The sequence below is a fragment of the Cibotium barometz genome, chromosome 1, assembly GCF_041138505.1.
Source record: "Cibotium barometz isolate CiBa-2024 chromosome 1, ASM4113850v1, whole genome shotgun sequence".
NCBI classification, from domain to species: Eukaryota; Viridiplantae; Streptophyta; class Polypodiopsida; order Cyatheales; family Cibotiaceae; genus Cibotium; species Cibotium barometz.
The window spans coordinates 67,687,825-67,706,385 of record NC_141046.1 but is presented as its reverse complement, the minus strand read 5'-3'; the positions used below and the strand labels follow the sequence as shown (position 1 = coordinate 67,706,385).

The 18,561-nt window shown below is 44.6% G+C and overlaps 1 protein-coding gene across 3 annotated transcripts in view; it reads right to left on the bottom strand.

Annotated features, from left to right (window-relative positions):
* The window catches only part of LOC147642364 (putative F-box protein At5g39460), a 53,296-nt gene that overhangs the window by 18,508 nt on the left and 16,227 nt on the right, over positions 1-18,561 (bottom strand). For all 3 annotated transcript variants that reach the window (XM_086805682.1, XM_086805675.1, XM_086805678.1), the window contains exons 2-3: positions 12,080-12,125; positions 11,790-11,986 (exon numbers count right to left, since the gene is read on the bottom strand). In XM_086805682.1, coding sequence (XP_086661808.1) covers positions 11,790-11,986; positions 12,080-12,125 — 243 coding nt within the window. The remainder of the gene's footprint in view (positions 1-11,789; positions 11,987-12,079; positions 12,126-18,561) is intronic.

Sequence of the window (18,561 nt, the reverse complement as noted above, 5' to 3'; positions counted from 1 at the left end):
GTACAGTGCTGTTTTTCAGGACTGTACAGACCGGTACAGCACTGAGGTGGATACAAGGAGGGTGGTAGACAAGTACATACACACGTGTGAAGCAGGGTTGTGGAAACAAGTGCCTGCAAGTACAGATTGGTACCGTTACTTCCTCCAGTGCAGATCCACGGGCTGATTTTGGTAAGCTCCGCATCTGTTCATCCATCTCTCTTTCTACTGCTTTATGTCTGTTGCGGATTTGAGCTATCTGGCCCCTTGTGAGAGGAGGGGTATGGCAGATTGACAAGAGTGGAGACAGAGGTTGAACAGTACATGTATGTATGAGCTGAGATGTTGAATCATGTGCTTGAGTTATGCCAGATGTATGCCCATGGCTGCCCTGCTTAGTGGTCTTGGCTGATCAGAGGGAGGCACAATGTGTTGCTTTGAGACACAGATCTGTGTGCGTGGATCCTCTGTGCTAAGAGGTATTGTGGGCCGTCAGATTGGACATACAGGTGTAATCTCTTGGCTGATTTTGATTGTACTCAGCCTGTCATACTTTTGGAATTGAATAAAGAAATACCGCAAGGGGCGCCAAGCTTTGGGGCCAACAGGTGTCGCTTTGTTTTCAGATTTGGGCACTCTAGCCCCAATCTTTTCTGTTTTCATATCTAGACTACAAGTGGACGGGTGACTGCTAGTCTACCGCACTCTGGTTTCTATCAGAGGCCGGTTTCAGGAAAACTACAACTTAAGATTCTGAGCCACTTTCTCCTTAACGATCATATACCTAAATCCTGTGATCCTTGGCATCTTGGCATATCTTAAATAAATGCACCAATGGCTGCAAAACTGCACTACCAAACAGCTGCAAAACTGCATTACCAAATAGCTGCAAATGATTGCATTCTATACCCCTTTCAACAAAGATCCGTGCTACAGAATCCAGAGTTCCACTTGTCTTTATTTACATCCTAGTCATTTCAGACTCTCAAAATTAGTTCTCACTTGCCTGACAAGCATACTTGGTAAAGACTTCATACGTTTGATTCACATTTGCATGTCGAATGAGAGTAACAATATACGAATCCATTAGTCTTAATGGTCCATTTACAATTGTAAGGAATACTTTTGCTGCACAGTTGCAAAGTCACTTTGTCCTTAACAGCTGATGCAGTGAAGACTCATGACACCACCAGTCTATCAAGAGCATTTGGCTAGATATCATACATACCCTCCGAGACCAGTGGGGGAAGTCGCAAGGTGGATCTGACTGCATGCGGAAGCGGCGGGAAGCTTTCTTGAGGCTCTGGTGGCTGGGCCCTTTTCTCACTGATAGAGGTGGTGACCCCACTTGGCACTGCAGACCACCTATGTGGTTGTTCACACCCCCCCCCCTCTCCGCCTGTATGAGATAGCCTTCTCCTCAGAGAGCGGCCAGCCGGAGGAGATCTGTCTCTTTCCCCTCCTTTGATTACTTGATTCCTACCCTATACATGAGGCAAGTTTGTATCTAGCCCTTCGTGGCTGTTTTTAGCCCTTCATAGTTGTTCTTTCAGTAACTAATAGAAGGATCTTTTCCCCGGGAAAAAAAAAGGCCCATGACACTACCGAATAAAGCAAAGAGAGCCGTTGATAATATAGTCAAAGTTGATTGCTTCATTATACCTCCTTGTGGAAAACGGGGAGTCATCTGCAGTATCCACACGATGTGTGTCTCTCCATGTGACATGCGAAAGCTTTGGTAGTCTTCTTTCAGCCCTAAGCATTGCATAGGAATTCTTGATGCAAGAAGAGTCAACATAGAGAGAGAGAGAGAGAGAGATAGAGAGAGAGAGAGAAATGAAATGAAATGAAATGATATATAAACGTCTCTAAGAGGCCATAGTGGCCTATGAGACCAAAACTGAGAGTACATCTGAAGTTGGTGTCTCATCAAAGAGAACAACTAAATGAGACTAAAAAGTACAATAAACTGATTGTCCTACAGTTATAAGAACAGAACTGTAAGACTCCGAGATGATACTGAGTAGAAAATATTGGAAAATACTGAAAAATGTATATCAGGTAGATCCATGTATGCTGATCTGTTGAAGTGTTGCCCTCTCCTTAGATCAAGTATCTCCGCCATGGGGCTGTCTAGAATGGAGAGGTCGTAGAAGCGAGGTAGGCACCTCCGATGCCGAGCAATAATGGCTCTGATCTGGCGATGGTGAGGATGCCGTGGTCGGGATCCTGGTGGGCGTGGCCGACGAGCACGACATAAGAGAGAGAGAGAGAGAGAGAGAGAGAGAGAGAGAGAGAGAGATGAAATGAAATGATATATTAACATCTCTAAGAGGCCATGATGGCCTATGAGACCAAAACTGAGAGTACATCTGAAGTTGGTGTCTCATCAAAGAGAACAACCAAATGAAACTGAAAAGTACAATAAACTGACTATCTTACAGTTATAAGAATTGTAGGTAAGACTCCTAGATGATACTAAGTAGAAAATACTGGAAAATGTATATCAAATAGATCCATGTATGCTGATCAGTTGAAGTGTTGCCCTCTCCTCAAATCAAATATCTCCGCCATGGGGCCAGCCAAACCAACTGGCCGCTTGTTGTCAGCCAACTTCAGTGGACACAAAAACCACATAATCACCACACCGACCTGAGGTAAACCTCTGCAAAAGCTTGGTCAACTTTATGTGTGTCCACACTAAGCCTTTTCCTAAGCCTATCTAAGCCTGGCTTGAGCCCTAAACCTAATGATTATTTGCTACAAATCAAGGATTAGCCTGGGACTAAGCATGTCCATGTGCATGCACATGACATCCCTTTCTCTATCAAAAAATGTTTGAATTTGACTAATTTCTCTTAATGGACTGGTTTTTGTCATTAAGGGTGATTAATCTTATTCAAGAGAGGCCAAAAATTTAGAAAATGTGTTAATTGGGGTCTAAATGGATCATATGAGTAGTCGAAAACTTGTTGATAGGATTCCAACCTTTGACCCTGGATGATTGCCATCATCCCCTGTCTCCACATATGGTCTCCCATACCTATCATCCTTCCCTTCCTGGCAACCTTTTTGCTAAAAGCCTTGCCTTAGGTCTCCAAATCCACTCCAAATCTGATGTAGAGTTCTAGGCATCTGTTCCACTTTGTCCTCTTGCCTTCTTGTCCTGTCCCTAAACACAAATACTAATCCTACTTCTTAAAACTGATCATGGTACCCTTGGCTCCACCCCTTGGATGAACTTCATGTTGGAGTGCTTGAAAGCTTCTTGGGCAGGCCCAACTGGCTACCAACTCTCATGAAACCCTCCCCTTGGGTTTGCCTGACATCAACCAGCTTTTGGGGGTCTTGACACATGCTGCATTTCTCTCCTTGGAGACCTATGCAATTCTTTTGGGGCACCAGCAGCACTTAGCATGGCTGAGCCAGATGCTCTCATACCAATATGACATGCGGAAGCTTTGGTATTCTTCTTTCAGCACTACGCACTACATAGGAACTCTTGATGCAAGAACAATCATATAGACAGAGAATAGAGAGAAATGAAATGAAATGAAATGAAATGTTATATTAACGTCTTCAAAAGGCCATAATGACCTATGAGACCAAAAAGTTACATCATGGTGGATCTGATACAATGTCTAGATAAAAAACCAGAAAATGAAAAATAAAGATGATACTACTGCCACCTAGAAAATGAAACTGGAACTGGAAGGTAAACATAAACCCTTATAGGGTGTGAATATAGTGAGGGGGGGGGGGGGGGTACGCTATGGAGGTGAGTGGAGTACAGTGAGGGGATACAATATAATGTGGGACAGGGGGGTACACTATGGAGGTGCCTCCATCTCATAATATGTGCCGCATCGGACGCTGGTGGATCTCCTCAATATCCTCTGTGGTCAGCACCTTGACTGGGTGTCCCGCATGTCTCGCAAGAATAATCCGAATCCACCGCTGCAACCTCCGTCTATGCTGGAATGCCCTCCTCCGTAGTCGTGGGCGTCTGGACCACCCAAGCTCAATCGCACGATCAATCAGTGTACCGCTGGTGTGGGCGGTATCCATGTCCTGCTGCTGCTGTGGTCCATCTGGCGCAATGATGGCTGGACTAAAGAAGTCTGTAATGTGCCTCTGAGTCTGGCTCTCTGTGCGCCTAAGCAGGCTATCTCTATATCTCCGCAGCTCAAGCAAGAACAATCCCAAACACCTCTGGTCCTGGTACCCCATGACTCTGGAAAGTGGTCCAAAACCCTCTCTGAATAAACAATGGAAACGACCACGTATCTCATAATATGCAGTACAATGGCATATATAATGCAGCTCTGTCTCTGGCTCCCCATAGCATACTCGACATATCCTGGCCTCAGCTGGTATACCTCTATATCGGCCAATCTCAATCTCAAGCTGGTGTGAGGATGTGCAAATCTGACCAATAGCACATCGTTCTGCATGAGACAAGTGTACATCTATGTAACTGGGAGAGAGAGAGATGGTTGTGTATTCAGTAAATTCATATAGTACAAAAAGGTACATGTATTCTGGCTGCCTTAGCAACCCCAAAAAGTCCTACTAACTGACCAATCTCCATATGGGAGAGATGATTAACAATGAACTCTAACATTGCCTTTTATAGGCCCTTGGCAGCTGGACCAGCTTCCCGACTGCTGTCGGCCAGCTTCAGTGGACACAAAAACCACATAATCACCACCGATCTGAGGTAAACTCTCTGCAAAAGCCTAGCGGACTTTATTTGTGTCCACACTAAGCCTTTCTTGAGCCTGGCTAGTGCCCTAAACCTACTGTTTATCTGCTGCAAATCAGGGATTAGCTTCATCCAATTCGGCAAGGTGTAGTGCGTCATCAAAGATGGACCTCTTTGGAGATTTATGTGTTTGCCTGGTCATGTATATTTATATATAAAAACAGCCCCTACATAAACCTTAGGCCATAAGGTTTAAATGGTTTTGCTAAAGACCAAAACTTTTAGTTTTATCTCTGTGTTGATGTCAAGTGGTGAATGGGCAGCCCTGTGTGTACCCGCCACTGAACTTCCACCATGAGAAGCTCTGCAATAGCTGTGTGCGGTCACTGGTCTATAGGGACAAAGATGAATGGGAAATGACGATGGTGAAGAGAGCATTCAGAAATTCCCTTTAAGAACAAAACAGGCCAAATATGAGAGTTACCATCAGCTGCAGCACACTGTTGTGGCTAGACTTCTAGCAACGTGACAGCATGGCTTAAGGTCACCTTCCCTTGAATCTCCCATGAGGCACCCGGAACAAAGATGCACGGTTACCCACTTGGTTGCAACGCTAGCCAAAACAACAATTATTTATTGTGCACATTTGACTACCCAATTGCTCTAGACTAGAAACTTGAAATCCCTTTTCCCCATGCAGGTCTACAATGCGAACGACTGATCGCCATCAAGCTATACCTTCTCCATGGTCGGCACACCGTGCACAAGCACAAGTATTTGCTTGTATTACTTTGGAGAACTTCATACAATGATGTGAATGATGCCTATGGACTACCAAACGCAAGCACAAGGAAGACCGTACGCAGGATGAACCATATGCTGAATCAATAGTACTGTAGAAGACTCTATAAAGCCACTTATGCAAATCCAGAACTATTGACAATATACACATATGCTAGCTGAAGATGAGAGGATATTATATGCTACCTTGGACCGAAGCACGAAGTCCTTGAGGCTAATTGTATGCTCCAAGAACCCTGGGGGGTCTCAAGCATGCATGTTCTCTGCTGAATGAATGTAATTTATGCAAGGGACCAAGAGGGGCCTTACATAGATATTCTTGCTGCTGGTCGGTGCAAATATGATGCTGTCAGCCTGTTTTCCAGCCCATGACTGAGTAAAAAATAGCATTAACTGTTATGCTCTTCACACGTTTGGGGTTGCGGCTGCTACCCGATTGCTAGTATCCGAGCTCCTGTGGTCGGGTCTACATGTAGACTCGACCAATGTTGCCACCGGGTAACTACTTCCCCTGAGAGGTGAGGTGCTCCCAGGTGGACTTTGTCTTGAGGATCTGAAATCTCAGCCAAAGGAAAATATGCCACAAATTGATGAATAAATTGCATAATTGCGGCATGATCACACTTACCATCATACTTATTAAACTTTGATTGAGCTCGTATGACGATAGTGACTAGGACGGTGGAGGAACTCGGACCTTGTTGTGCCATCGTAGGGAGAATTGACAGCATGTTCGCCTACATAGATGCTATCAACTGCTGGTGCTCGAGTTGCCATAGCGTCTCGTTTAAGCCTTTGTTGGTGTTCTCGGGCTACTTGGTCTACTTGGTCTACCCGTCGTTGGTCTTCATCAGCCCTGCATTTGGCATCCTCGACCCTTCGTTCATTATCACATCGGGCTTCTTTGGCACTTCGTTCTTCAGTCCTTTTTGCTTCTTCTTTTTGTCTTTGTTGCTCCATGATGAGGAACAATCTTTCAAGCTCTGAAAGTTCATTTGACTTTCCATCTTCTTTGACTACTTCCTTGGCTTTTTTAGCCTCCTCTTTAGCTTTTTTTTCTTTGGCTTTTTTTTCTTCTTCTTCTTTAGCCTCAATTTGTCGCTTGAGCAATCTGTTTTGTTCCAAAATTGCTTTGATGAAATCTTCACTAAATTACGGAAGTGTTTCTCTGGTGGTATCTTCTTTATTGTTCTCTCCTTCTATGTCTTCTTTGTAGCTTTCTAAAGAAGTCTCTCCTGACATTGTGGAGGCCTGGTTGGTTTTTCCTATGCAATTTTATCATCCACAGGATGCTCTCATGTAACATGCTGCGAAAGTATTCGTAATTAAGGATCCTGTCACACAAGTCTCACACCGCCTTCTATATCCTGAGTTTCGCGAGTTTAGCAATCCACTTTTATGACTTCAAACTTTAAGAGATTTAGAGGGAGAGAGATAGAATCTGTACACCGTATGGGGTCACGAATTACCCACTGAAGGGCCCCCTATCCCATTACCGGAATAGTATTTGCTTTATTACTTTGAAGAGACTGACTCTGGACTGACGATAAGCCAAACACAAGATCTCGGAGGACCAAGAGTCCAGGACTGAACTGTACAACTGAGGTATGGGCTGATTGGGACTGTTTCTAGGCTGTGAATGAATGCTGAAATGAATATGAATGCTGAGTTTTACCTTCACCAAAGTGCTATAGCAAAAACGATGAAGATATGTATGCTGAAAACTGCTCCTATGCAGAAAACACAATGTATTCTGAAGGCTAAGTGTTGTATGCTGATGCGTTTTGATGATGGATGTTGATTGCACATGCGTTGATGCTCCTAGTTGCTGAAGGATGAAACGCTGGCTGAAAACGCTGAGGGCTAAAGTGCTCTAGATGCTGAATATTCAATCGTTGATGCTCCTCAGGCTGAAGGCTCGAACGCTTGATGCTTGATTGCTGAATTATGATATGAATGAGTGAAGGGTGCAAAGCAAGCCTATTTATATGAGTGCTAGGGCTGGTCGGTTATAGCTAATTTGCTACATGACTTGTCCAAGATGATAAATGGTATTAAATGCTGAAAATTAAGGGAAAAATGCCAAATAAATGCTAATAAATATCCTAAAAATACTAGATGCTATTTGAAGGCTTCTGCAATGGATGAATGATATGCAATATGCAAAGTGTTTTCTAATGCAAACCCTAAGGTTTCTATTGACTCTACATGCATGAATGAATCTCTTCAAGTAGGTTAAGGGACTTGACTGACTGACTAACTAACTATGGCTAAGGAATGACCTACGTAGCTCGTGCCTGGCATGTCCTAGACTGAGGATTACAATGGGGTCATGGCGTACGACAATTATTATCCTAAAGGGTACTAATACTGTACAATGTTGCACTGATGATGATGAGCCATCTTGTTACCATGCACTACAGTGCAAAGTGCATGTGGCATCTCACTTTTGGGTAGCTAAGTTGGGTAACCTGTAGGTATGATACTAATGTAGCATGCAATAGATTGACCATCATAACGTGCAACAAAGCCTTCTTTAAACCTATGAGATTATGCAATCCACTTTACTATAAGAGAGAAGAGTAGAGAGAGAAGATGAGAGTCAACACCAGATTGGGTCCCAATTACCCACTCAAGGGTCCCCCTGCAAGCAGGAGTATTTTCTTGTATTACTTTGGAGAACTTTGTACAATGATGTGAATGATGACGTGGACCGCCAAATGCAAGGACGAGAAAGACCATACATGTGGCTTGCAAGTAGTGGCTAGTCCAAATCATTCATCTTATTTATTATCTAGTAGGTAAACCGGTTATCTATTATCTAGCAAGTAAGGTCAGACTACTAGGTTGGGAACATGGGAAACATGAGGAACGTTAGGCTGGACCATATGCTAAACCAGTAGCACAGTAGAAGACTCTATGCAGCCACTTATGCAAATCCATAACTGCTGAGGATAAGCACATATGCTGGCTGAAGATGAGAGGATCTTCTGTGCTGCCTTATAGACTGAAACACAGAGTGCTTGAGGCTGATTGCTCCAAGAACCCTGGGAGATCTCAAGCACACATGTTATCTTTATCTGCTTCTTGAATACTTGTGAATGAATGTGACTTATGCAAGGGACCAACAGGCACCTTATATAGATATTCTTGCTGCTAGTCGGTGCAAATATGACACAGTCGGCCTGTTTTCCAGCCCACGACTGAGTAAAAAATAGCATTAAATGTTATGCTCTTCGCACGTGTGGGGTCAGGGCTGCTATCCAACTGCTGGTATCCTGGCTGACCGGCATATGAGCTGCCATACTTGGATTTGAGCCATATTAGGCTGCTCACAACGTGCCTAGGGGAGGTATATGGTGTCTAACACCATATACAAGGCAACCCCCATCAGGGGGTGCCTTATGGGCTGGCCTATGTGCACATGCCTCTAATAATGTTTCCTAATGCAATACATAAGGCTAAGGCTGACATCGACATGCACTATATGATGAATTCTCCAAGTGGGTAAGAGGACTGACGCATGCAGACTCTCTACGGCTTGGGAGACTAACCTACATAGCTCGTGCCTGACATGTCTTGGAGACTGAGGTTCACAATGGGTCCACAACATACGACAAATAATCCTAAAAAGGGTATTAATGCTGTATAATGTTAAATGAAATGTTGAGCCAGTGTGTCACATATCACCACCCTAAACCTAGAAACAACATGCCCTAGGTCCGAGCCATGAAAACCTAGGAAATCCTCCCTACATGCAAAAAGGTGAGGGAGGAGAAGATGAACCCCCAAAGATAGCAAGAAGAATGCTAGCATGGCATACTATGTTGATCCACCCAACCACATATATACCACTGACCCCATGCATCCTCTGTGTACCTTACCAGCCACACACCATACTCGCGTCCCCCCCATGTCCTTACTAGTACCCTTGTGCTACAAATCACTGGGTTTTTGGCCTACTATCATCACCCACGAAAATTGCATGTTCACAATTAATCACATAAGCAGTGATGCGCAGTTGTATGTTGCCATTAGGTCCCATGCTTTACCCACGTGTTTCATGCTTTACCAGCGTGTATTTGTTCGGATCATAACAATTTCTGTCAAAAGTGTTGTTATATGGCATTTACAGTTTCTATCCCATGCAATTATGCTTGTAACCAAGGGCCCTTAGGCCAAATGACTCTTGCAGTTGCACAAGCATTCCTAGACATTATGCTGTCAAAAGTGTCATTATATGGCATTCACGGTCTCTAGGAGAAGCAAATGCTGTTTTTTAGGCTTGATACCATGTCAAAATATGCAGCGGAGATGAAGACAAAATCTGAGAATACGAGCAAGTGCAGAAAAATACAGCAGTGGAGAGAGAGAAAGAAAGAAAGAAAGAAAGAAAGATTTTATTAACGTCTTCCAAAAGACCGAACTCGGCCTATGAGACAAATCAGTGTACCTGTGTGGGGTATCCTCTGTCATCCCAACAAAATGAAAAAGTACTGAACTAAAAAGCTGAGTCTGGGTGTGCAATAAGTACAATGAGTGGGGGAGGTGATGGAGCTCTACTACTAGGAGAATGCAAAGCTATATGCATGGAGTATACAATCATGATATGCAACCTAGCTAGCTCCATCCTGTACCATACTGGGGGTATAGAATGGTATACATCAATGAAGGGGGTGTCCACAGCTCCCTGAAGAACATGCCTGGATCTGCTTTGAAGCGAGCCAGTCGCTCCGCACCCTCTCTGTGAAACTGAGCTCTGATCTCTGTCATCTCTCTCTGGTATAGGCGTGGTGTCCGAAAGCCATGTGTCCTCTGTCCTCTGTGGGCTCTGAGTGTCTCTGCTCTCTGGAGAGTAATTCCCTACTGTGTAGAGACTAGGAGTGGGGTGGATCTCTGAAAAAATGTAGTAATATGTGTCTGTCGTCCCCCCTCTGGAGCTGTCTGAGCCTGTAATGATGTCTCTCTATGACGCTGTATGTCTAGAATGAATCTCCCCAGTATGCGCTAGTCTGCTGCCTCAAAGATCTGGCGTAGGGAATGTGGCTCTCTGAATAAAATGGGATATCTCTCTCTGATGGCTGTATATGCTCTGCATCTGCATACATAATGCTCCTCACTCTCCACCTCCTCTCTGCACAATCTGCATACCCTCTCCTCTCGGGGGATCCGTGCTGCTCTGCCAATCTCGATCTCCAATCGATGTGATGAGACTCTAAGCTGACCAATAGCTACTCGGGAGCCATGTGGTTAAAAGCCCTCCATGTATCTAGGCCTCTCTATAAATCCATCATCAGTGATACTCATGTGTAGTATAGCATCTTCGGTGGAAGAGGCTGTGTAGGTAATATCCATGTCTCTCGTGTATAGAGCTGCCATAGGTCCTGTCTCAATACTCTGTTCCTCTCACTATGAGAGAGACAGATATGTGGTGCATCCCTGTCATACTGGAATGGTGGTAGATGATCCATGTCTAGGCCATGCTGTGAGAACCAATGTGTGACCTGTGCATACCATGATCCTCTGTCTCCTGTCTAGATGCCTCAAAAGTTCTGTATGACAATCTGTCCTGTGGCATCTCTCTGAATCTGTCTAGCAGGCATATAGTCTGGAATATGGCCTCTACCATCATAGGAGGCGCAGCAAACTCTGCTCGGATAATGTCATGAGGTACTGACGGTTTGCTGCGTATCATGCGTGCCATCATGAGGGCCTGTGGTCTCTCTATCTGTGTCCACCAATGGGTAGCAAGTCCTGGCACCCATACCGCTGCTCCATACATCAGTGCCAGTGTGACTCTGCTCTATATACACAAAAGAATCCCGAATAATGATACAATGGAATGGGGGCCATGGGGCCATTTTATATGGCCCCAAGTACCCAGTCGGCCAGTGCAAAAGCTGCCAACAGCCTCACGACTGGTGTCATCCAGTCGGCCAGCACAAGAGAGGTCCACGACCTATGCAATCTAGTCGGACAGCTCCCAGAAATGAACACGTGCATACTAGTGCAGTCGGCCAGCTACAGGGTCATCCTGCCATCATAGGGCAGCCACCCATACCATGGAAAAATAGGAAAAAATGGGGAAAAATATGGAGAGTGGGGAAAAATGAGACAGCCCTGGATTCACCATCCAAACACACATGACTAAATGAGCAAGAGATTGAGAAGAAATGCTAGAAAAACAAGGCTATGCTGAAAAAAAAAAACTACTAAAAACTTCCAAACTAATATCACAATCCTTTCAATAGGAGCAAATAAGAGTGAACATTCACGTGATCCTCAAAATTAGGTAAGCACCTACCCTTTGTGCAATGCCCTCATAAAGTTTGTTAGCTTCTAAAGTGAATTCCGATGCACTTTTCAAAGCCCATACAAGCTTTCCAGGGAGCCTGACACCAGCCAGACCAATATTCTTTAGATCTTTGCTGAAAAGCTCGACCTTGAAAGAGCCATTCCGCAGACCAACGATCTCAAACAGCCGTCTTAGCTTCAGCTCTCCTGAAAGCAAAGAGCAAGTTAATTCATGCTTTTAAAACACTACAAGGCATGCATACCTTACAAAACCACTATGCCAAATTTATACAGCACTACCTGTCATACATGGAAAAACTTTGCACGCAACCAAAGATAAACTTCCCTGCAACCAAAAAAGCCTACTCTCAGTCTTAGAAAATAAGACGCCACATCAATTGTTTTTAACAAGAAATATCCTAAATTTTTAACCCATCAAAAAGCCTGCAAAGAAATATTCCTTTAAAAAGTCCAAAGCACAAAAGAAGTAAATTACCAACAGGGATGGAGGCAACAATAGGGCAATGTAAGATTATTTAAATAAAAATGTGCATGAGAGTCCGATGTCTATGAGACCACAAAAGTTACAATAAGAGTGTCGTTTAGGGAGAATGTTAATGTTAACTGGTACAACAGCCACACAAAAACTTTCTAAGGTCTGCAGGATAATCTGATACAAAAGCTCAAGTTCAGTCAGCATCTTGGTAACCGCTAGATTATCTAGCCCGCCATTGCTGAAATAGGGGTTTTAGAATATTTTAGAAACATTAACAAAGTGAGAACAAGAATTGGAATCCTCAAACTCAATAATTTGTCCTTGATGAGCCTTTGAGGGTTCTGTAATTAACACAATGCCATACAACCCAAACTCCCAACCTTATTTTCAACACAATGCACAGGCACACCAAATAAAGATAAGATTAGCCAACGGTTGATCCAGAATTATTTGTGGGCTGGCTCAAATGGCACTTTGGATACGAGAGCTAGCTTAGGATACAGTTATTCTACCAACACATGATGGGGGTTTGGGCATCATAGACCCTTTGACATAGAGCAAGGCTTTACTGGCGAAATTATCCAGAATTATTTGTGGGCTGGCTCAAATGGCATTTTGGATACGAGAGCTAGCTTAGGATACAGTTATTCTACCAACACATGATGGGGGTTTGGGCATCATAGACCCTTTGACATAGAGCAAGGCTTTATTGGCGAAATTCATGGTTCAAGGGCTCACTCCAGGAGATCACACCCGAAAGATCTTACTTTGGGATGGTGTGTATCATTGGCACCCTCGCCTTGGTGGAGATCAGAGGCCTTCTATCAGATGGATTTTCACTGCTGTCAGTTATCAGCCGCCTCATTCGGCCTTTCTTCATAGTTTACTGTGTGTTTGGAATTCGCTCAGACCATGCCTCAGTCACCCAGAGCCCACTCTTACAGAGGAGGTTAAGCGACAGCCTATCCTATGGAATCCCCACATCAGAGACGGTTTTGGGCACATGATTGGTGAGCGCTCTTACATCTCTTGGGCTCGTTGGGATGCATGTCCTGCTCGCTCTGTGCGGACTTGAGGTCTGCATTCAGTGACATATCCGACCCTGATCTTGCCCAACGCGTTGGAGGAGGTCTCACTTCCGTGCATGCTCGACGGACTGAGATTGATGAGGCAATTCGTTTACAATGGCTGTTCACATTGGATCATCACTTTGAGGGGGATTCCGAGCCCTTTTGGCAAGCCCAGTTCTCACCGACAAAAGTTCCTCTCATGGTTACCAAAGGAGTTGTTGGTTATGGCACCTCTTACTTCCAAGTGGGTGAGAGAGGCCAGTTACACCTCCTTCAATCCTAGAGATTGATACTCTTAGATGGTAGCGGATTAGGATCGTTGCCTCTCACGGCAAGGGGTGGTTTATTGACCCTATGTTGATTGATTCTAGTTTATGTGAGTATAGATTGTGGTTGCCGGATCCAAGTGAGTGGTTTTGGCCTCCATTACAGCAAGGCCAAGAGCTGGTTCCTTTCTTTCAGTAGACTGCCCAGATTGTGCGTCGCACATTGCTCAAACAGCCCACACACCCCCCTTCTAGAGCCCCTCATTGACATGCAGAGGGGATTTCTACGTCTTTCTTGGAAAGATTTTGGAGGCAGCTTTGGGATTCATGGAGACCACGACAACTTACTATATGTGGATGCTAGCACGTGTTACATGCACTGAGGTTGATCGTGGTAACGCACAACAAGGGATTCTTTATACCTTTATGTGGTAAGATCCTTAGCGTCCAATTCATAGAGTAGAGAGAAGAGAATAAGAGTGAAGTAGACGACACCATATTGGGTCCCAAATACCCACTAAAGCCCACCCAACCCCCCCCCCCCCCCCCCCGCGCCGGCGGGCGCGCAGCAGGAGTATTTGCTTATATTATTTCTTTGGGGAACTGTTGTACGATGCTTGAGAACAAGCAATATGACTACCCAACGCAAGGACGAGGAAGACCGTATGTCGGCTGAGTATCCACCAATCCGCGTACGTCAACTGAGAATAAGAGTGAAGTAGACGACACCATATTGGGTCCCAAATACCCAGCCCCAGCCCCAGCCCCACCCCCCCACCCCGCGCAAGCAAGAGTATTTGCTTATATTATTTCTTTGGAGAACTGTTGTGCAGTGCTTGAGAACACGCGATATGACTGCCCAACACAAGGACGAGGAAGGTCGTACGTCGGCTACTAGCACATGTTTTACATGCACTAAGGTTGATCGTGGTAACACACAACATGGGCTTCTTTATACCTTTATGTGGTGAATCCTTAGCGTCCAGTTCACAGAGTAGAGAGAGAGAAGAGAATAAGAGTGAAGTAGACGACACCATATTGGGTCCCAAATACCCACTAAAGCCCCCCCCCCCCCCCCCCCCCCCCCCCCCCGACCCCCCCCCCCCAACCCTACCGCGCAGCGCGCAGCAGGAGTATTTGGTTATATTATTTCTTCGGAGAACTGTTGTACAATGCTTGAGAACAAGCGATATGACTGCCCAACGCAAGGACGAGGAAGACCATGTGTCAGCTGAGTATCCACCAATCCGAAGCATTGCAGAAAACTCTTCAGGCCACTTAAGAGCAAGTCTAGATAGTTGTAGGACTGCGCATATGCTGGCTGAATGTTGAAGAGATACTTCAATGATTGCCTAGAAGGAGTAGGATGCTTAACTACTGCTTGAACTGTTGATGTCTTTGCTGAATTACTGAACGATCAATGAGAGACTGATGTGCCTGTTTATATATGCTCTATGGCTGCTGGTCGGTCCAAGCAAGCTGTCGGGCTGTTTTGATTAGACAAAAATGCTGTTTTTTACAGCATTAAATGCTGCACTTAACAGTCTTTTGCTGATGTTGTCCTGGCCGACTCCTTGCCACTGGCCAACTGCTGCTACCTTCATTTATGCTGGCCGACAGGAGCTCTCATGGCTGGCCAATTGAGGGTAGGGGAAGAAGTTTGGCTGTCCCATTAGCACATAATGCAACTATATGCTTTCTAATGCAAGACCTACTGCTGAAGTTGACTTCAAGTTCTACATGCTTTATCCGATGAATTCTCCAAGTGGATTAAGAGGACTAACTCCAGACTGACTTCTATGGCTCGATGATTGACATACATAGCTCGTGCCTGACTATGCTTGGACTGAGGGCTCACAATGGGGTCACGGCGTACGACAAATATTTCTATAAAAGGTACTATTCTATACAAATGTTTGCACTGATGATGATGCTAGTATGTCACTGTGTACCCCAGTGCAAGGTGCACATGACAACATGCTAGTCTATCAGTGGGCAGTTGGCTAGTGCAAATAGGCATTCCTGGCACATGCCCAGTTTGCTCAAATGGTGTGGACAGGTATTTCTCCGCTTCTCCAACGGATTTCTCTGGACCTCGGGTACATTACTTGGGGTGCGTTTTGTTGGTTGCTGCCAAATTTGGTAGGCCAGCATCTTGGATACAAGGCTGATCCACATCACGCACGGGATCTCTGCTCGCATGTGTTTTTCTCATATCCCTCGTCATGTTCTGCATTCTCAGGAAGCATCGAATAGCTCAGAGACCTTTAGTATCATAGGCGCTATTACTACTGGTGCACTTGGAGGGACAAATGTTGCCACACTCTGGGAGAAGAATCTTCTTCCACTCATCGGATTTTGGCAGATATTTGGTCCGACACCATTCACATGCTTCATGGTGAATGGGACTATTGGATGACTCTATCCTCTCACATTGGTGATTTGCAAAGAGAACATTTCTTGGAGATTTGGAGTCATCCACAGATTTTCTTGCAGGGTGGTACCCCATGGTGGAAGTACATTCTTTGAGTGTGGTTGGTCGCACTTGTACCTTTTGGCGCTTTAGCACGTGTTTGTATGCAATTTTGTGGTAATATAATCAGCCATGTTTTACTCCCAAAAAAAAAATTAAGATAAGATTCCCTAATCATACCTTTGTCCATGTCCTCCATGTGCTTGAGCTCTACGTGCTTGGGACAACTCAACCTGTAGAGTGCCTTTGAATGGGGTCTTCACAAGAAAAAGTCTCGATAACTAAAACAAATCGACTCAAGCTAAAGATCTTACATTTTGGCACTCTTCTAGCATTCCCCATAAGAACCAAATCCAAGATCCAAATAGGGACCATGCACCATTCCACAGCAATCCTCCAAACCTCCTACCTTTCAGCCTAGTCAGAGGAAAGTGTCCCAAGAAGGCAGTGTTTCCAGAAAAAAATAAGTAAAAGGCTTATGAGCAGGCGGAACTATAGTGCAAGTAAATAACATGAATGAAAGAATCAAGATGTACACAAAGATACCTAAACTACTGGTGTATTTCCATCTAAGAAGAATTTTGTATGTTGTACAATCCAGCCAATGCCAGCTAAAGCCCAACACACAAACTGCTGGCTGCCTCAATTGGAGAAAATCTCGCTGTAGCTGCCTCCTAATTTTTCAGGATTATATCGCTAATCTTTTTACATGCATGGACATGGGTGTACAACACCGCATGCAACCATGATATTGATGGGGAGAATCAGCAATTAGGGTTAGGTTAGAGTTCATTCATGGGAGACATACACAGAGAAGCAAGGGAGAGAGAGAGAGAGAGAGTTGTGGGGATAAGTCAACTCATCAATCATGAGTGTGTGACTCCCCTATCACACATGTATATTGCACTAGTACACATAGTGCACTTAGTACATTAAAAGTACTAAGTGTACTATGTACTATAACTTATGGGCTTGTACACACTATAAGGGTGGGCATAACGCCTTTACCCCAACAACCTCCCACTTAAAGGCAAAGTGCCCTTAAGTAAAGGAAAAGAAAAATCAGCATGTACATGATAATATACAAGGCCATATCAAGGCTGAAACTGGCCTCATCCAATGCCCATCAAGTGTCTTCAATGAGCAAACCGCTCCGTAGGCAAACTCTTTGTCAACAGATCAGCCGGGTTGTCATCCGTGTGAATCTTAACAAGCTGAATTTGCTTGTTCTCTATCACCTCTCTGATGAAGTGATACTTCACATCCACATGCTTTGTCTTTGCATGAAAAACAGGGTTCTTTGCCAACTGAATGGCACTCTGACTGTCACGATGCAACAATGGAATATCCCCTGTATAGCCCAAATCAATTACTAACCGAGATAGCCATAATGCCTCCTTGCAAGCCTGTGTGGCTGCAATATACTCGGCCTCTGTAGTAGATAAGGCTGTGCACTTCTGCATCCTGGATATCCATGACACAGCACCTCCTGTGAATGTAAATACATAACCGGTAGTAGACTTCCGGTTATCTGGATGACCGGCATAATCCGAATCCGTGTAACCATGCACTAATGCATCCTGTTTGCCAAAGCAAATGCACAAATCTTGTGTGCCCTTCAGGTATCTCATGACACCTTTCACTGCTTCCCAATGCTTCTTGCCAGGGTTGGCCATGTATCTAGAAACCACTCCCACTGCAAATGCAATGTCCGGCCTAGTAGCAACCATGGCATACATGAGACTGCCACAAGCTGAAGCATACGGAATCTTGGCCATATCAGCCCTGTCTCTATCTGACTGTGGGCTGTCCATAGCACTGAGTTTCACATATGGAGGCAAAGGAGTACTAGTCTTCTTCCCCCCGTCCATATTGAACCTCTGCAAAACTTTGCCAATGTATTCCTTCTGAGACAAATACAACACATGCTGATTTCTGTCCCGAAGTATCCGCATACCCAAGATGTGATTTGCATCACCCAAATCCTTCATATCAAAGGTTTCATGCAGCCTCTTTTTCAATGCATCCATCTCTTTACGAGATTTCCCGGCAATCAACATATCATCAACATACAAAATGAGAATCAATAGACTGCCATCCAAAGCTTTCTTGGTGTACAAGCAGTGATCTATGTCACTTCTCCTGAATTTCTGAGATTTCATGAATGTATCAAATTTATGATACCATTCCCTTGGTGCCTGTTTGAGTCCATAAAGACTCTTTTTCAGCTTGCATACAAGCTTCTCCTTTCCACTCACTGCATAACCCTCTGGCTGCTGCATATATATCTCCTCATGGAGATCACCATGAAGAAAAGCAGTCTTCACATCCATCTGAATCAAGTCCAGATCATCATGCGCAACCAAAGCCAACACAGCTCTAAGTGTGGTCATTTTGACCACTGGAGAGAAGATCTCCTCAAAGTCCACACCATATTCCTGCTTAAAGCCCTTAGCCACTAACCTGGCTTTGTATCT